At 38.6% G+C, this 20,542-nt stretch overlaps 1 protein-coding gene across 2 annotated transcripts in view; it reads left to right on the top strand.

Annotated features, from left to right (window-relative positions):
- ATAD2 (ATPase family AAA domain containing 2) overlaps positions 1 to 19,168 on the top strand; it is a 96,684-nt gene extending 77,516 nt beyond the window's left edge. For both annotated transcript variants that reach the window (XM_054497487.2, XM_063669060.1), the window contains 9 exons: positions 250 to 385; positions 1,883 to 2,079; positions 3,145 to 3,304; positions 5,384 to 5,506; positions 5,685 to 5,828; positions 11,084 to 11,473; positions 13,644 to 13,777; positions 16,591 to 16,719; positions 18,496 to 19,168. In XM_054497487.2, the coding sequence (XP_054353462.2) occupies positions 250 to 385; positions 1,883 to 2,079; positions 3,145 to 3,304; positions 5,384 to 5,506; positions 5,685 to 5,828; positions 11,084 to 11,473; positions 13,644 to 13,777; positions 16,591 to 16,719; positions 18,496 to 18,537 (1,455 nt within the window). In that variant the 3' untranslated portion in view covers positions 18,538 to 19,168. The remainder of the gene's footprint in view (positions 1 to 249; positions 386 to 1,882; positions 2,080 to 3,144; positions 3,305 to 5,383; positions 5,507 to 5,684; positions 5,829 to 11,083; positions 11,474 to 13,643; positions 13,778 to 16,590; positions 16,720 to 18,495) is intronic.
- Positions 19,169 to 20,542: the final 1,374 nt, after the last annotated feature.

Genomic DNA, 20,542 nt, shown 5'->3' with positions numbered 1-20,542 from the left:
AAATGACTGACACATGCATTTCATATGCATGTGTGTATATATACTGCATACATATGTTTATATGCTGTACAGATGCTCCTTGACATATGACGGGTTTATTTGGACATAACCCGATTGTTAAGTGGAGGGACCTACTGAATACATGTCACTTTCATGCTGCTGTAAAGTCTAAAAATTGTAAATTGAACCATTGTAAGTTGGGGATCATCTGTATATATGATATATATTGCATTTATTTTCTTTTTTAAGGTGCAAGAATTGTTTATCCGTGATTATGGAGAGATTTTTAATGTCCAGTTACCGGGTAAAGAAGAACGGACAAAATTTTTTGAAGATTTAATTCTAAAACAAGCTGCTAAGCCTCCTATATCAAAAAAGAAAGCAGGTTAGTTTCTATATCAAAGTTAATATTTAATAATTTTGAGAAAGTAGGACTGAAATAGTTAATGGCATTGACATGTGTCTGATAACACAAGCTCAAAACCTCAGTCATGAGGTTGATGCATCTTCCGCTTAAAAATCTCTATGCTTCCCATTAAAATAGACTAAAGTTCTTAAGGTACACAAGGTCTTTCATAGTATAGCTCCAATCTGTCTTTCTAAGCTCATTTTGGGCACTTGTGTTCTGCTCAACCCTCTACCCCCACATTTTTTTTCTTATAAAACACTATCTTTAAACCATATGTAACATAATTTTACCTTTTCACTATTTTATTAATGCTTGCTCTCTCATCAGTAAAGCTTCTATCTCTATCCCCCATCTCTGTCTAAAGAACTACTTATTATTTTATTTTTGTTTTTTGAGACAGGGTCTGTGTCATCCACTGGAGTGAAGTGGCATGATGGAGGCTCAACTGCAGCCTCAACCTCCTGGGCTCAAGCATCCTCCCACCTCAGCCTCCCAAGTAGCTAGGACTACAGGCTCATGCCAAAATGCCCGGCTAAATACTTGTCCTTTTAGTATACCTCATTTATTCTTTATTATGAAGCCTTTCCTAACTTATATGGGCAAAATGAATTGCTTCTGCCTTTATGACCCATCATACTTTTAAAATACTACTAATATGGCATTACAATGATATAATTACGCCTCTTACTCCAGTAGTAGTTTGTCAGCTCACTGTGGCAGGACTCTAATAATCTTTTTTTTTATCCTGAGTACTCACTGGATATCTATTTAAACAAAATAACCTGTTGTTATATTTGAAACATATTACACATTTTCATTAGTTCAAAACTAGTAAAGAAGGCTTTTTTATAGTTAGAATATTTTTGTCCTGGAAATAATGCAATTTCGAAGTTTAATAGCCTCTTAAATTTTCTTTTTTTCTTTTTTTTTTTTTCTTGAGACGGAGTCTCTGTCTGTCACCCAGGCTGGAGTGCAGTGGCACAATCTTGGCTCACTGCAAGCTCTGCCTCCCAGATTCACGCCATTCTCCTGCCTCAGCCTCCTGAGTAGCTGGGACTACAGGTGCACGCCACCACGCCCAGCTAATTTTTTGTATTTTTAGTAGAGACCGGGTTTCACTGTATTAGCCAGGATGGTCTCGATCTCCTGACGTGGTGATCCACTCACCTCGGCCTCCCAAAGTGCTGGGATTACAGGTGTGAGCCACCACGCCCAGCTGCCTCTTAAATTATCTTAAAATGGAACAGAGGTAATGACTTGTAGGAATTAGCATTCCAAATTACAAGTTACTAATGATTTCTGGAGGGGATGTAGGGTTCGAGATTATGGTAGTACTTTTGTATTTCAAATCTTTGGATTCCTTGCATATATAAGGAAGATAATCCCTCAAATCCTGACTCTGTTTTCATTAAATCACTTGTCACCCTCAATGTTATGGAGGAGCAGTAACTAAACTCTTCCATTCATGTGAAGTTTTGCAGGCTTTGGAGGTACTCCCAGTAGCACCACCACCTGAGCCAAGATCGCTGACAGCAGAAGAAGTGAAACGACTAGAAGAACAAGAAGAAGATACATTTAGAGAACTGAGGATTTTCTTAAGAAATGTTACACATAGGCTTGCTATTGACAAGCGATTCCGAGTGTTTACTAAGCCTGTTGACCCTGATGAGGTATTAGTTTAATCTTGGATCAAGTGTATTCTAGGCCATAATGCTTCACAATCAAAGGATATTTGAAGAGTTTATGTAGTTCTGCCTACACCCTGAACTAGTTTTATCTATTTGGAAACATGTACCGGGTTAGTGTCCTAAGCACATGTAGATTTAAGAGCAGGGTGACGCATTTTCCCTTCCTGCAGACAATTAACTTTGTCTCCCCAACCTAAACATTCCAGAAGTAATTGAGAATGTCTTATTTTATTTTTTATTTTTTTGAAACGGAGTTTTGCTCCTGTTGCTCAGGCTGGAGTGCAATGGCACGATCTCGGCTCATTGCAACCTCCACCTCCCAGGTTCAAGTGATTCTCCTGCCTCAGCCTCCCAAGTAGCTGGGACTACAGGTGTGTCCCACCACGCCCAGCTAATTTTTGTATTTTTAGTAGAGACAGGGTTTCTCCATGTTAGCCAGGCTTGTCTCAAACTCCTGACCTCAGGTAATCCACCCACCTCGGCCTCCCAAAGTGCTGGGATTACAGGCATGAGCCACCATGCTCGGCCTTTTTTTTTTTTTTTTTTTTTTTTTTTTTTTTTTTTTTTTGTAGTAAGGGTTGAGGCCTCACTCTGTTGCCCAGGCTGGAGTGCAGTGACATAATCATCTTTCACTGCAACCTTGTAGAGATAGGGTCTTGCTATGTTGCCCAGCCTAGTCTCAAACTCTTGGCCTCAAGCAATCTTCCTGTCTCAGCCTCCCAAAGTGCTGGGGATTACAGGCATGATATTATTATGACCTACACGGTTGGAAGAGACCTGGAGAGCCAGGTCTTAAGTTGCCCTGAAGGATGGGTGGCAATTGGATGAGGAAAGAATATATGCTGTTACTGGAGAATACAGCTGCCCAAGGAATAGAAACAAATAACAAAAACAGCCTTAAATCAAGTGAAAGGTTTTATGTTAAATATATTATCATAATCTCTTACGTATTTATTCTCTGTGTCCTATATTGCCTGGCAGAGAAACTTGACTCACATGTTATGTTTAGAGTTAATTTCGTGATTTGATCATTTGCTTGAATTTTAGGTTCCTGATTATGTCACTGTAATAAAGCAACCAATGGACCTTTCATCTGTAATAAGTAAAATTGATCTACACAAGTATCTGACTGTGAAAGACTATTTGAGAGATATTGATCTAATCTGTAGTAATGCCTTAGAATACAATCCAGATAGAGATCCTGGAGGTGAGCATTAGTGAATTTTTTTTCAGGGGGTTGAGTTGGGGGGCAGCTAACACTTAGCGTTGATTTTTGTGTCAGGTGCTATATTATAAACATAATCAAAATACTATTTAATCCTCACAACCATTTTGCAAATGGTAAAAATGAAGTGTAGAAACGTTAAAAACATTGCTGAAGGTCAAACTTCCAGGAAGGGACACAGTGAGAATTTGAATGCAGGTTTCTTTCATTCCCAAATCCCTGTTTATTAACAATTACACAAAATTGTAATAACAATTACACAAAATTGTGTAAATTACACAAAATTGTATACAAGACACAAAATGGCTTGTATACTTTGTATATCAGTGCTCTTCCTCAAAGTGGAAAAGTAGGCACTCTGTAATGAAATAGTTTTTAAAATATTCTATTAGTTAAGACCATTATAATTTTTATTACAAAAGCAATATAATATAGGGCTTACTAGTAGTAATATTTTAAAAAATCTAGTCCCCCATTTCCTTTCTCCAAAGGCAGACACTGTTAAGTTTGAGGATATCTTTTCAGACCTTTTTCTGTGCATATACCCTTTCTGCTCTCACCTATCCCCTCTATTAATATAAAATTTAATGGGTACAATGTATGTTATTTGGGTGCTGGATACCCCCAAAGCCCTGACTTCAGGTGCAGTCTGTGCCTGTAACAAAAATTACACTTGCACCCTATAAATTTTTACAAATTTTTAAAAATAAAATGTATAAAGGATTTTTAATGATATGTTTGTTCTGCAGCTTGTCCATTTCCAAGAAATGTTCTTTCTTGGGTGCTTATTTAATTTTTTGATGGCTTCCTGTTCTTACAGATGCAGAGTTCTTTAACTCTTACCAGTGGATACAAAGATACATTTTAAAAATAGTTGTTTTCTGTATTAATTTCTCCTCCAGTACATTGGCTTTCTGTTTTTAAATTGGTGGTGCTTGTTAGTTAGATTGATTAGTTTAGGAAACTACTAAAATTTTTTTCAACAATTGAAAAGCTTACTATTCTTTCCCTCCCAGTCCTCTAGCTCACCTTCCCTAGGCATTTCGCTGTAGTTCAGAGTTCTGGAGTTAAGCAGTAGGAAACAGACTAACAAGATGAGAACAGTCCATTGTATGTAGGAAGAAGAAACGAGGTACCCTGGAGGCAGAGGGCTTTCTCTGTTGCATTGCAATCATGCTGTTGCTGCTGCTCCCTTTCTGTCTATTGTGGCAATCTAAAATTACTTCAGGCTAGTGGTATCAAATGTTAGTGGACATCAGAATCACCTAAAAGACTTCATAAAATACGGATCACTGGACCCCATCTCTAGGGTTTCTGATTCTGTAGGTGTGGACCCTGAGAATTTGCATTTCTAATGAGTTTCCCAGTGACACTGATGCTGCTGAGTTCAGGAACCACTACTTAGACCTTGCCCTGACTTTCTTCAGGCCCAAATGCCATGTTAGAAAGCCCACTTCAACATTCTGTATGTAATGTACTATATAACCTGGGAGTGAATTTTGCAATCTCTTGTTCTTTGAGGAGTATTGATGTGGCTCAAGCAATCCTGCATTCACTCATTCCGTCTTCTGCCTCAAATCATATTCCAGTTTGTAGTATTCATACTCTGAGCTTAGGATTTTCCCAGTGTTTCCTGTGGAGGGTTGCTTTTTCATTGTCTTTGTCTAGTTTCTTTGTCAATGCAATAACAACCTCCATAAATTTCTTGCAAAATTCTTTCACATTCTTTGTTCACTAATGACACTGATAGCCTTCTCTTTTTTGTTGTCATGTTTAATCTCTTGCTATTGATTGATTCTTTTTTTTTTCTGATATTTCAAAGGGATCTGAACAGGACAGAGCAGTAAAATTGTTTGGGTTTAGTTTGCCATATTGAATCAGATGTCCAGAACATTAGATTAGCACCTGAAACAGAATAGGACAATTCCAGTAACTTTTACTATTCTTGGTAAAAGTCAAAAGGAATTGTAAGAGCTACTATCTTAGCCTAATATGCTGAGTTTATTTTTGGTATGTTATTAAAAGGGAAATTAAAAATTACATTTTTTACTCACTTCATAGATCGTCTTATTAGACATAGAGCCTGTGCTTTAAGAGATACTGCCTATGCCATAATTAAAGAAGAACTTGATGAAGACTTTGAGCAGCTCTGTGAAGAAATTCAGGAATCTAGAAAGAAAAGAGGTAGGAAAGTGATTTGGTTGATTTGTACCAACCTAATATTATGAATGAACTTCAGAATATATGAATTTCAGAAGCATCTGAAAAGGATGCTTCAGATGTATTTTGTACTTTTAGTTAATCCTTCATGTAATTTTGAAATCTGGAAATCCTTTTGACATCCCACATATCTATTTATAAGGTTGTAGCTCCTCCAAATATGCCCCGTCTTACTACCATGTGATGCCAAAGCAAAATTCCACTCTTGTTGGTGATAAAAGATCAGACCCAGAGCAGAATGAAAAGCTAAAGACACCGAGTACTCCCGTGGCTTGCAGCACTCCTGGTAAGTACTCAAGTAGTTTTCATTTATGAAATTATAACTTTATTCTTTTCTAATACCATTAACTTTCTCCCTTATTTTCCTTTATTTGTGTTAATGCAGTGAATTACATTGATTTTGTTACTATTAAGACAACTTTGTATTCTTGAAATAAATCCAAGTTTATAATGTACGACTTGCAACCCAGAAGTCACCATCTAATTGTGGACTGTCTTGATTTGAAACTGATGTCTGTAAATTCTGGTCTATTTCCTACTCCCCCTTATTCTTAGAAGGTAACTCCACGTGTTACCTATTCAAAGCCTGTAGGGTTTTCTAAGGCCTGCCTTCCTTGGCAGACTTCTAATTCCAATTTTTGTTCTTTAAGCCCCTTTGTCAGACTGCTCAGCTTCTCAGCCTCTGTTATTCATTTGTTTTCCCAGATTTTAGCACTGTAATTCCTCACTACCCTTTTTGTTTGTTTGTTTGTTTTTTTGAGACGGAGTCTCGCTCTGTCACCCATGCTGGAGTGCAGTGGTGCGATCTCGGCTCACTGCAACCACTGTGTCCCAGGTTCATGCCATTCTCCTGCCTTAGCCTCCTGAGTAGCTGGGACTACAGGTGCCTGCCACCACGCCCGGCTAATTTTTTTTTTTTTTTCGTATTTTTAGAGAGACGGGGTTTCACCGTGTTAGCCAGGATGGTCTGGATCTCCTGACCTCATGATCCACCCACCTCGGCCTCCCAAAGTGCTGGGATTACAGGTGTAAGCCACTGCGCCTGGCCATTCCTCACTACCTTTTTAGATCTCTGTGTGTGTGTCAAGGTTAGGCTTATTGGTGTTTGCTGGGGTTGAAACTTCTATTGCAAGTTTGTCCATCCTCAGGTAATTGATTTGAGATAGATAAAGAATAAGCCCTTCTTTTGAAAAAATGGGAGGAGGCAGCTGGGAAAGGAAAGATAAGAGAAGAAAATTATCAAGAGGCCTTCACTACCAGAATGCTGACAGTCAAATCAGCTTTAAGCAAGAATATATATGTGTGGAAATTGATGACATGGAAATTGGCTCCCTTAAAACAATTGTTTGATAGATACCCAACAGGATTACATATTTTGTGTCCACCAAAAGACATGTACAAGAATATTCAAAGAAGCAATATTCATAATATTTAGGTTGGTACAAAAGTGGTTGTGGTTTTGCCATTAAAAGTCATGGTTCAACACTGGGGGTAACTCAAATGCCCATTACCAGTAGAATGGAAAGATATGAATTATTATACAGTGAGAATCCTTAAACGTCAACTACACACAACAGCATAGATGAACCTCCCAAACAATGTTGAGTGAATCCTAGATACATTCACATGTGAAATAAATTTTAAAATATATATTTAAAATTTTTATATATGTATGAAGTCAAAAATGGGCAAAACTAATCCATGGTGTTATAAATCAGGATATTGTTTACTTTTTAGGATATGACTAGAATTAGAATAAGGGTGATTTGGAATGTTAGTATATACTCTGTTTCTCAATCTGGGTGCTGATTATGTGAGTTTCTTCTGTTGGTGGATATTCATTTCATGTTTATGTTCTAAGTACAATTGACCCTTGAATATTACGAGTTTGAGGTACACAGGTCCACATATGTGTGGATTTTTTTTCAATAAATATCTTGGAAATTTTTTTGGAGCTTTGCAACAGTTTGAAAAAACTTGCAGATTGAATCACGTAGCCTAGAAATAGTGAAAAAATTAGGTATGTCACAGATGCATACAATATGTATAGACAGTAGTCTATTTTATCACCACCATAAAATATACACAAGTCTATTTTAAAAAGTTAAGATTTATCAAAACTTATCACACAAACACAGATCGTACATAGCACCATTTGCAGTCAAGAGAAATGTAAACAAATGTAAAGATTCAGTATTAAATCACAACTGCATAAAATTTACTGTAGTACATAACTTTACTACCGTAATTTCGGAGCCACCTCCTGTTGCTGTTGTGGTGAGCTCAAGTTTCGTGAGTATCTGCTTAAAACGATGTGTGATGCGGTGAGCAGTTGGCCTCTCCAGTAAATTGCTTATTGCAGTAAAAAGTGATTTGCGGTTTTCAAGTATTTTTTTGTGTGTTTAGTACAAAAAACCTTGAGTAACACCATAGGACACATAGGAGATGCCACTAGTAATGCTGGAAGTGCTCCCAAGAAGCAGAGAAAGTCATAACCTTCTAAGATAAAGTTGAATTGTTTGATATGTACCATAGATTGAGGTCTGCAGCTGTAGTATCCTGCCCTTTCAAGACAAATGAATTCAGTATAAGGACCATTGTAAACAATAATAATAAAGAGCCAGGCGTGGTGGCTCACGCCTGTAAACCCAGCACTTTGGGAGGCTGAGGCAGGTGGATCACTTGAGGTCAAGAGTTTGAGACAAGCCTGGTCAACACAGTGAAACCCCGTCTCTACTAAAAATAAAAAAAATTAGCCAGGTGTGGTAGAGAGTGCCTGTAATCCCAGCCACTGGGGAGGCTGAGGCATGAGAATCACTTGAACCCAGGAGGTGGAGTTTGCAGTGAGCCAGATTGCATCACTGCACTCCAGCCTGGCCAACAAAGCGAGATCCTTGTCTCAAAAGAAAGAAAAGAATACCAGGCGCAGTGGCTCACGCCTGTAATCCCAACACTTTGGGAGGTCAAGGTGGGCGGATTGCCTGAGGTCAGGAGCTCAAGACCAGCCTGGCCAATATGGTGAAAACCCGGCTCTACTAAAAATACAACTAGCTGGGCATGGTGGTGTGCGCCTGTAATCCCAGCTCCTCCTGTAATCCCAGCCCTCAAGGGACGGAGGCAAGAGAATTGCTTGAACCCAGTGGGGCAGAGGTTGCAGTGAGCCGAGATCGTGCCACTGCCTTCCAGCCTGGGCAATAGAGTGAGACTGTCTCAAAAAATAAAGAAAGAAAAGAAGGAAATTTCTGAAGCTGTTGTTGCAGCTACACTAGCAGATGCAAAAACTTTGTACTTTTTGTGAAATACCTTTTGTCTGATATTGAAAATGCAGCTTTTATCCGGATGCAAGATTGCTATAAGAAAGGCATACCTGTAGACTCTAATACAATTCAAGAAAAAATGAAGTCATTATATGATATAGCAGAAGGAATTTAATGCCAGCAAAAGATGGTTTGATAATTTTAGAAAGAGGTTTGGCTTAAAAAATATCAAGATAGGGCCAGACGCGGTGGCTCACACCTGTAATCCCAGCACTTTGGGAGGCTAAGGTGGGCGGATCACGAGGTCATGTGATCGAGACCATCCTGGCTAACACGGTGAAACCTCATCACTGCTAAAAATACAAAAAGTTAGCCGGACGCGGTGGCGGGCACCTGTATCCAGCTACTTGGGAGGCTGAGGCAGGAGAATGGCGTGAGCCCAGGTGGCGGAGCTTGCAGTGAGCCGAGATCGCGCCACAGCACTCCAGTCTGGGTGACAGAGCAAGACTCCATCTCAAAAAAACATCAAGATAACAAGAGAAGCAGCTTCTGACAACCAAGAGGCAGCAGACAAGTTCCCAAACACCATTAAGAAAATCACTGGACGGAGGCCAGGCACTATGGCTCATGTCTGTAATCCCAGCACTTTGGGAGGCCAAGGTGGTAGGATTGCTTGAGGCCAGGAGTTTAAGACCAGCCTGGGCAACAGAGCAAGACCCCATCTCTAAAAAACAAACAAAACACTGGCCAGGCATGGTGGCACACATTTGTAGCCCTACCTTCTTGGGAGACTGAGGCAGGAGGATTGCTTGAGCCCAGGAGTTCAAGGCTGCAGTGAGCTATTGATTATGCCACAGCACTCCAGCCTGGGTGACAGAGCAAGACCCTGTCTCAAAAAAAAAAAAAAGCCGCTGGGGAGAAAGGTAATCTTTCATTCTCCTTTGTCATTTCTATTACCTAAAAGTTTTACCACTTCTTTCCAGGACTACTGCTGTGTGGTTATACTGCATCTAATCTAGACAGAATATTTAACCTCTCTGTACCTTAGTTTCTTCATCTGTAAAATGATGATGATAATGGTAGCAAACTTCATTGGGTTAAAGTGAAATTTTTTTTTTTTGAGACGGAGTCGTGTCACGCAGGCTAGAGTGCAGTGGCATGATCTCGATTCACTGCAAGCTCCACCTCCCAGGTTCACACCATTCTCCTGCGAGTAGCTGGGACTACAGGCACCGGCCACCACGCCCGGCAAATTTTTTTGTATTTTTTGTAGTGATGGGGTTTCACTGTGTTAGCCAAGATGGTCTCGATTTCCTGACCTCATGATCCGCCTGCCTCAGCCTCCCAAAGTGCTGGGATTACAGGCGTGAGCCACCGCTCCCGGCCAGGTTAAATTAAATTTTAATGAGTAAGCATACATAAGGGGCTTAGAAGAATTCCTAGTATATGCTTGATGCAGTGGCATACACCTATAGTTGTAGCTACTCAGGAGGCTGAGGTAGGAGGATCGCTTGAGCCCAGGAGTTTGGGGTTGTAGTGCGCCAAGACTGTGCTTCTGTATAGCCATTGCACTCCAGTCTAGGCAATGTAGTAAGATAGTTTCTAGTATATGATAAATGCTCAATAAGTGTAGCCTATTTCAAGTCTTGCCCTTCTTCCAGTCCATTTCTCATGCTGCTGCCAAAGTGATCTTTGCAAAATATGCGTTAGACAGATCATGTCAGTACCCTCCTTAAAATTATTCAAGATTAAAATTATTCAAGATAGGCCGGGCGCGGTGGCTCATGCTTGTAATCCCAGCACTTTGGGAGGCCAAGGCGGGCAGATCACGAGGTCAGGAGATCGAGACCATCCTGGCTAACATGGTGAAACCCCGTCTCTACTAAAAATACAAAAAGTTAGCTGGGCGTGGTGGCGGGCACCTGTAGTCCCAGCTACTCAGAGAGGCTGAGGCAGGAGAATGGCGTGAACCCGGGAGGCAGAGCTTGCAGTGAGTCGAGATCGCACCACTGCACTCCAGCCTGGGCGACAGAGCGAGACTCTGTCTCAAAAAAAAAAAAAAAATTCAAGATAAAATCAAAATTTTGTTACCATTTTATGATCTGGGCCTTACCCACTTCTCCACCTTCTCACAGTATGCTTTATTCTTGTTTCTGTATTTTAATCATACAAAACTACTGTGGTTTCTCACTATTTATCCTTTCATATATCAGGGTTTTTCACTCTTTGAATTTTAGAAAATGGTTGAATGTTCTTTCATCATTTTTCTTTAAATTTCTTGAAGCTCAGTTGAAGAGGAAAATTCGCAAAAAGTCAAACTGGTACTTAGGCACCATAAAAAAGCGAAGGAAGATTTCACAGGCAAAGGATGATAGCCAGAATGCCATGGATCACAAAATTGAGAGTGATACAGAGGAAACCCAAGACACAAGTGTAGATCATAATGAGACCGGAAACACAGGAGAGTCTTCAGTGGAAGAAAATGAAAAACAGCAAAATGCCTCTGAAAGCAAACTGGAATTGAGAAATAATTCAAATACTTGTAATATCGAGAATGAGCTTGAAGACTCTAGGAAGACTACAGCATGTACAGAATTGAGAGACAAGATTGCTTGCAATGGAGATGCTTCTAGCTCTCAGATAATACATATTTCTGATGAAAATGAAGGAAAAGGTACGTCTTTTTCAATTAAAATAATTTACTAATTTTAAAAGATATTTCAAAGTTTCTAAACACCTAATTGCATCTTAGGTTATTGCTTTTTGCTTGCTTTTCAGAGAGCAGATGTTAGTTAATTAGAAAACAACAGCATCATCTTTACTATTGAGCTAGTAAGGATAGTTACAAGCTGTGGCATCAAACAGACCTAGATTTGAGCCTCCAGTTCACTACTTAGTAGCTTGTGACCTTTGGCAAGATACTTAACTTGTCAGCCTGTTTGCTCATCTGCAAAATTGGGGTAGATAAGATAGTTGCTTGGTAATGAGGTATTTTGAAGATTAAATGTAACAAACTAAAGCATATGATACCCTTTCATTTTTAAGCAAGATAAGAGTCTGCTATGATTCTTGCTGAGTGGTATGAACGACTCTTACCCCAATCATTTTTCTATCCCTTATTGTAGGTTAAGTCCAAGATTATTTATATTTATTCCACTGATCCTGCTCCCCAAATTTTCTATTTAGAATTGTCCTCATTTGGATCTGCTGGAGCCCTTGACAGTAGATTTGTTTGGATTTTAGAAAAGCCAAACATTATTTAATCATACAAAGCAAAATAGTGGATAATGGGGCCAAAAATTTATTTTGGTCAAAAATAAGCATTGACTAAGTTAATGGACTTTTTTTTTTTAGTGGCTGATACACTGAATGCAAGCCTTTTGCAAGGGCTTCTTTGACATGAGTTCTAAGCGTGTTTGAATAATTAGCAATAATAGACTAGGATATACTTTCTAGTATGAATATTTTAAATGTTAATCTTCTGGCTGTATAATATGTTTTGTTTTGAATCAGATTTGTTTTATTTTTCTTTTATCGTTTTCTTTTTAAAAAGAATACTATTTAGCTGTACAGGTACTTGCTTCGATATCAAGAAGTCTGAGTTCTTATCCTGGCTTTCATAACAATTAGATGTATATCCTTAGAAAAGTCTCTTCATGGTCAGGCGCGGTGGCTCACGCCTGTAATCCTAACACTTTGGGAGGCTGAGGTGGGTGGATCACGAGGTCAGGAGTTCGAGACCAGCCTGGCCAATATGGTGAAACCCCGTCTCTACTAAAAATACAAAAATTAGCTGGGTGTGGTGGCTCATGCCTGTAGTCCCAGCTGCTCTGGAGGCTGAGGCAGGAGAATCGCCTGAACCCAGGAGGCAGAGGCAGAGGTTGCAGTGAGCCGAGATCATGCCACTGCACTCCAGCCTGGGTGACAGAAAGACTCCATCTCAAAAAAAAAAAAAAAGAAAGAAAGAAAAGTCTCTTCACCTCTCCTGGCCTTATTTTTCTCGTTTATCATTGAATGTATTGTTCTAAATCATGGATCAGCAGACTTCTTTAAAGAACCAAATACCAGATAGTTAAATACTTTAGCTTACACAGGGGCCCGTACAATCTTGGTCTCTGTGACAACTACTCAACCCTGCTGGGAAAACTACATTGACAGTAGATAAAATGGATATGGCTGGGTTGGTTGGTTTGTTTTGAGAGTCTTGCTCTGTCATCCAGGCTGGATTTCAGTGGCATGATCTTTGCTTACTGCAACTTCTGCCTCCTCGGCTCAAACGATCCTCCAACCTCAGCCTCCCAAGCAGCTGGGACTATAGGCATGTACCACCATGCACAGCTAATTTTGTTGTTGTTGTTGTTGTTGTTAAGAGATGGGGTTTTTCCATGTTGCCCAGGCTGGTTTTGAACTCCTGTACTCAAGGGATTCACCTGCCTTGGCCTCCCAAAGTGCTGGGATTACAGGCAGGCTGTGTTCTAATAAAACGTAATTTACAGTGGTAGGCCAGATTTTGACCATGGATGGTATTTTACAACCCCTGTTCTAGATTATTGAGGTCCCTTCTAGCTTTTCAGTTCTGTGTGTCTTGTGCTCAAGTAGAAGACAGAATTCTAACCTGTTGAGAATCCCTTTGAAATACTCAGTATGAAACCTACTTCTCAAACTGTCCTTAATTTTTGAGTGTATGAGTGGCAGTATCTTAATCTTATAACAGAACGAGTTAATAAGCCAGAATTGCTGTTTATGTCCTTAGTAAACATGCCCTGTTTAATCTGCCTAATATTATTATTTAGGCATCATAATATCTATGGACCAAATAATAATTATTTGATTTTTCATTCTAGAAATGTGTGTTCTGCGAATGACTCGAGCTAGACGTTCCCAGGTAGAACAGCAGCAGCTCATCAGTGTTGAAAAGGCTTTGGCAATTCTTTCTCAGCCTACACCCTCACTTGTTGTGGATCATGAGCGATTAAAAGTATGTAAACTGAAATCATAATGCTTTTACTCTGCAGATTAGTAATCCCCAAACACTGGCTTGTGACTAGTAGCATTCTGGCTACATGGGATTTACATGAAAAAGTAAAACTTTTTTTTCCTCCAAGCTTCCCTTTACTGTTCTTCTCCTTCCCCTGTTCCAAATTAAGAATAGGTCAGGCGCAGTGGCTCACGCCTGTAACCCCAGCACTTTGGGAGGCTGAGGTGGGCGGATCACCTGAGGTCAGGAGTTCGAGACCAGCCTGGCCAACAGTGTGAAACCCTGTCTTTACTAAAAATAAAAAATTAGGCTGGGCGCAGTGACTCATGCCTGTAATCCCAGCACTCTGGGAGGCCGAGGTGGACGGATCACGAGGTCAGGAGATTGAGACCATCCTGGCTAACATGGTGAAACCCCATCTCTACTAAAAATACAAAAACAAAATTAGCTGGGCATGGTGGCTGGCGCCTGTAGTCCCAGCTACTTGGGAGGCTGAGACAGGAGAATGGCATGAACCCGGGAGGTGGAGCTTGCAGTGAGCTGAGGTTATGCCACTGCACTCCAGTCTGGGCGATAGAGCGAGACTCTGTCTCAAAAATAAATAAATAAATAAATAAATAAATAATAGATAAAACAAAAAATTAGGTGTGGTGGTGGGCACCTGTATTCCCAGCTACTGGGGAGGCTGAGGCAGGATAATCACTTGAACCCGGAGGCGGAGGTTGCAGTGAGCCGAGATCGTGCCCTCCAGCCTGGGTGACAAGAGCAAAACTCTGTCTCAAAAAAAAAAAAGAATTATTACTATTATTTTTTAATATAAAATAGATTTTTAATTCTTAAAAAAAAATAGACAAAGTCTCACTATGTTGCCCAGTCTGGTCTCGAACTCCTGAGCTCAAGTAATCCTCCCACCTCAGCCTCCCAAAGTGCTAGGATTATAGGCATGAGCCACCATGCCTGGCCCAAAATTAAGAATTATATCCAAGGATCTGTGGTAGGAATCAGAGAGAAAATAGCTAAGTGATTCTGGTAGCTGCCAGGTTATCTGTTGCTCATTGTATTCCCCTGCCTGTTCCCCTAAATTCAATTTTCATCCTAACCACTGTAATAAAATGACATCCCAATAGCTAATAATACTTGACTTTGTTAAATTGAATTCTTCTTGCCATATCTGTAACACTTGACACTATAGATAACTCTTCTTCCTTGACTGTTGTGTCCTTAAATCATCCTTGCCTTCAACTACTTGTGTAAGCTCCTCAGGGTTTTTCTGATCATTTGCTCTATTATTCTGTACTTTTGGAATAGCCATCACCTCTGTAACGGTGATCCTACATCTGGAACCCCACACCCTGACACACCTAAACAACAGTCTTATCTCCTCAACCAACAACTTGGATGTGTTACAGTTGCCTTAACATATTTGAAATAAGATTGATTTCTTGCCCCTTTCCTTCAAAAGTAAAAACATTTTGCATCCCAATTCCAATTTGCCTGTTTTATTTTGGCCACATTTCAAGTCTGAAAACATTATACATCTATCAAAGATACATTATTTGTAATACAGATAAGAGTTTTGGCATTTTAGAGGGAAATCTGCCCTGTTTAAGTACAAAGTGAACCTGTTAGTACTAATGAACTTAGGAAAGCCTTTCTCTTGAATGTAGCAGAGCTAATAAGAACTTGATGTCTACACTTCTTAGAGAAGGAAGCAGCAATATTCCTGGAGTAGTTTCAAAAAACTGTAGTCTTTCTGAAAAACTCTATTAAAAAATATGTGTGGAACTGAAAGCCTATGTAAATCTCTTGACAGTGAAATGTATTCCTAGTGCTGAAACAGGAACTTGTGTGTAAGTTCACCGTGTTATGTTGTTTGGGGTTAAGAGTAGCAATTATTATTCCACTTAATTTTTATAAATGTTATAGCTTTGTTCTGCTCAGTATACATGTATATCATTCAGAGTCAATTAAATTCATTACTGAGACTATTTCAATTTTTACTTTTTCTGATAATATAACCCGTCAAAATAGACTATGTAATAGTACCGTATATCCATTAGGCATGCAATAAATAATGGCCTTTTATGAGAGGATATACTTGCTATAGAAAAATTTGCATAAAGGATGTAGTTGGAGGTGACTATTTAATGTATTAAATTGCAGTTTTTAACTTGCTGATCTAAATTATTGGTCCCATACATTGTTTTTATGACCATTACCTATGGCCATTTTAGTTGGTTTTTACTTAACTGTAATGTGTTTTTGTTAATTATGAGGTAATGGCAGCATATTCTGGTAGGGCCAGACTTGAAGAATTACAGAAATCCAGTAAGTCCACCATTTTAGTCATAAGAAAAAAACACTTAGCAGATGGAAAATCCTTTTTATATAAGAACCCTGAAGTGGTGAGGTAGTTCACCATTTATGTAGTATCTTTTTTAGTTTCACATAATAAAATTAGTTAAAATGTACTTATACTATCATAAAATCTCCTGCAAAAAAACTTTGCTTTTCTCCTGTTAATCTAAATTGAGGTTAGTTTTTGTTTGTAGATGCTTATGGCTAGACTTAGAATTGGCAATCCCCTCAGCTGTAGTTTTTAGAATATAAGTTACTCAAGGTCAAGGCCAGGATTATAGCTAGACTTAAGTACATTTAAATGTCAGAGCCACTGCCAGAGGCTGCCCTGTGTCATCAGATGGCTTGGTCTACCCTCTGTCAGGCTTGTAATAATTCCCCAAACCTTCTAAATTAAGTATCTTGTCTGAGGAAGTTTCTCTCTCACACATATTGACACTCATATTTTCTTTTAGAATCTTTTGAAGACTGTTGTTAAAAAAAGTCGAAACTACAACATATTTCAGTTGGAAAATTTGTATGCAGTAATCAGCCAATGTATTTATCAGCATCGCAAGGACTATGATAAAACATCACTTATTCAGGTAAACTCTTGAGTGAAAACCTTTTACAAATGCTTTTATGGTCACATTAATATATCACTTATGTAGGATTGTTGAGGCTTTGTTTAATCTGTGTAAGAAGAAACTGATTGTAAGAACTTAAAGACCATCTTTCTATTTCCAAAGTTGATGTCCCATTCCATAAAGATCATTTTTAATATGTGGATTATGAACTATTTCTAAATGCAGGTTGAGTTTAGTATTTTTCCAATCTAGAACTTAATTAGTTTATTTATTTATTTATTTAGAGACAGGGTCTCTGTCGCCCAGGCTGGAGTGCAGTGGTGCCATCTCAACTCACTCACTGCAACCTCCACCTCCCAGGTTCAAGTGATCCTCCTGCCTCAGCCTCCCAAGTAGCTGGGACCACAGGCACCTGCCATCATGCCCAGCTAATTTTTGTGTTTTTTGTAGAGATGAGGTTTCACTATGTTGCCCACGCCGATATTGAGCTCCTGAGCTCAAGCCATCCAGCCACCTCAGCCTCCCAAAGTACTGGAATCACAAACGTGAGCCACTGCACCCAGCCAGTAGTTTGTGTCTTTAATAAATAGTGGAACATAAACTATGAATACCCTTTTTGTGTGTATGTATTAATGAAGAATAATAGCTTCTTTTAAGACTTGTCAGCCAGGCACAGTGGCTCATGCCTGTAATCCCAGCACTTTGGGAAGCCAAGGCGGGTGGATTGCTTGAGCCCAGGAGTTCAAGACTAGCCTGGCCAACATGGGGAAATCCCATGTCTACTAAAACAACAAAAACTAGCCAGATGTGGTGGTGTGCACCCATAGTCCTAGCTACTCGGGTGGCTGAGGCATGAAAATCACTTGAACCCGGGAGGCAGAGGTTGCAGTGAGCCGAGATCAAGCTACTGCACTCCAGCCTGGCCGACAGAGTAAGACTGTGTATGAAAAAAAAAAAGAAAAAGACTTATGTACTTAATCTTCCTTTATAGTAGGTATTAGAGTGTTAATTAGAGCATTAATATTTATTTTTGAGATAGGATCTTTCTGTGTCACCCAGGCTGGAGTGCAGTGGCAAGAACATAGCTCACTATAACCTGGAACTCCTGAGCTCAGGCAATCCTGCCTCATCTTCTCAAGTAACTGAGATTATAGGCAAGCGCCACCACACTGGGCTAATTTTTAAATTTTTTGTAGAGATGGAGGTTTTGCTATGTTGCCTAGGATGGTCCCAAATTCCTAGCTCCAAGCAGTCCTCCCGCCTCAGCCTCCCAAAGTGCTGGCATTAACAGGCAGGAGCCACCATGCCTGGCCTTATTATTTTTAATAACATCATTTCACTAGAGAGTGCTAAATTTTAAAAAAAGATATTACTTACATATGCATATTATTGGTAACTACAAAATATAAAAATGATACCCATTAGTATATATATAGTATTTAATATACCTACTAAAGTATACTATGTAGTATATATATAATATTGATACCTACAAAGTGTAAAATACTAAACTCTTTAACTACATCAGTACCTTGATTAATACTATTTGAATTTAACATAAGATGAATGCACCCCAGACTCATTTCAAAGTTATTTAAATAATAAAGTCCTACAGGTAAAATCAGTTTATGTGGCAGTCTTAAATATTGAACTGAATGTTTATTTTCACTATCAAATATATACATGAATATTAATATTCTTAAGGTTGTTTACTGAAAAAAAACAGTAGTGAAATGTTTCTTTAGCTTATTCCATATTGAAACTTACTATTTGCTCTTCGTCCCCTTTATCTAGAAAATGGAGCAAGAGGTAGAAAACTTCAGTTGTTCCAGATGATGATGTCATGGTATCGAGTATTCTTTATATTCAGTTCCTATTTAAGTCATTTTTGTCATGTCTGCCTAATTGATGTAGTATGAAACCCTGCATCTTTAAGGAAAAGATTAAAATAGTAAAATAAAAGTATTTAAACTTTCCTGATATTTATGTACATATTAAGATAAATGTCATGTGTAAGATAACTGATAAATATTGGAACTTTGCTAGAACAAGACCCTGTAGTAATAGTAATAATAGTTGAAGTTTGGAACTCTTAATAAAGTTATTTTGGTAACTAATGTTTTACAGCACTTAAGAATAATTAGCAGCGTTAAATTTTGTTTGTATTAAGCACTTTTAATTTTATCCTTCCTAAAAATAGTTTATTGTATCAGACAAGAAACTTACTTAACCATTGTGTCCTTCCCATCTTTTTTGTCATCTTTGTTTTCTCTAAATGCCCTCCTCCCAATCTGCCTTGAGATTCCCTTGTCTTCACTTAAAAGCCAGAGTGCAAGTCATGATTTGCGGGAGGGCTCTTGAACAACTTCTGGCTGCACCACAATTCTGTACTTGAGTATCACAGTTATTGTTTTTGAGACGAACATTTTTATAATTCTAATTTGGGTTAATAAAGATTTTAAATATTTCTTGGTTTACTTTTGTAATTATATACACAACAAATGTATTAATAACTACCTTGTTAAATACCTTTTAATAGCACAAAGTTTTTATATTTGCAAGCTGTTGATATCTTTCTAAAATTGTGTTTAGGCTATATTCTATTGATACTTTTTATATACAATTTTATAAATATAAATATAATTTTATATTAATGATACCAAAAATACATTTCTTAAGGTTAAAAGCATGCACTTCCATGCATACTTGCTTTTGGGGAGAGTGGGGAGAAGACATTCTAATAATTAGTTTGTGAAATAGCTTCTATTGGAAACCTTTTGAGGGGAATAAGGAATGGTCATCTAAAATGAGAGATTCTGGATTTTAATGCAGTTCAAAGTTGAGCTGTATTTTTGTTGTTGATTTATCTGGATATTGTTTTTAAAGCCTTCTAAAACCCAGTAAATTCAATACCTTAATTAGTAGATACTGTCTTATGTAATGCATAAAGCAATGCCAGTCACTGAGAACATTTAAATATGTCTATATTCCTGGAGATACACATTCCCATTTTTGTTGGTTTATTATAAATTATTCTTCTAGATGCATCTTTTATAACTAGGATTTCATTTTGTGTGTATAGCTTATGTAATAAATTTTAAAGGTGAAAACTGTCAAATTTGTTTCTATTTCTTAAGATTTTAAAACATAGCAAAGATAATTCAGTGCAAAAGAAGTGTAAAGTCTGTTCTTTCATATATTACTGTGCAAATTTAAAGTGCTGTTGACACTGGAATGTTTATATGGTACATGTATTTTAGGTACAATGACTAAAGTGCTTCCTGAAATGTCTTCTACAGATTTTAGAAGTGTTATGTCTACATTCCTATGTAGAGTTTGAAAACCATGCTGAAATTGCAGTGTTGAATGTTATCTCTCATTTGTTGCTCAAAAGTGCAGTTAAGGCAAGAAAAACAAAAGGAACTCAGAAAGGAAAAAGTGAAATTCTCTTTATTTACAAATGACATGATTTTATATGTAGGAAATCCTTTTTTGAGACAGAGTCTCGCTCTGTTGCCTAGGCTGGAGTGCAATGGCATGATCTCGGCTCACCACAACCTCTTCCTCCCAGGTTCAAGCGATTCTCCCGCCTCAGCCTCTTGAGTAGTTGGGACCACAGGCACATACCACCACGCCCGGCTAATTTTTGTATTATGTAGGAAATCCTAAAGAATCCACAAAAAATCTGTTAGAGGTAATAAAAGAACTCAGCAGGCTGGATGTGGTGGTGCATGCCTGTAATCCCAGAACTTTGGGAGGCCAACGTGAGTGGATCACTTGAGCTCAGGAGTTCAGGGCCAGCCTGGACAACATGGTGAAACCTTGTCTCTACAAAAAAATA

Source organism: Pongo pygmaeus, chromosome 7 (assembly GCF_028885625.2).
Source record: "Pongo pygmaeus isolate AG05252 chromosome 7, NHGRI_mPonPyg2-v2.0_pri, whole genome shotgun sequence".
In the NCBI taxonomy this organism is placed as follows: domain Eukaryota; kingdom Metazoa; phylum Chordata; class Mammalia; order Primates; family Hominidae; genus Pongo; species Pongo pygmaeus.
The sequence above is the reverse complement of the archived record's forward strand: the minus strand, read 5'-3'. Positions and strand labels throughout refer to the sequence as shown.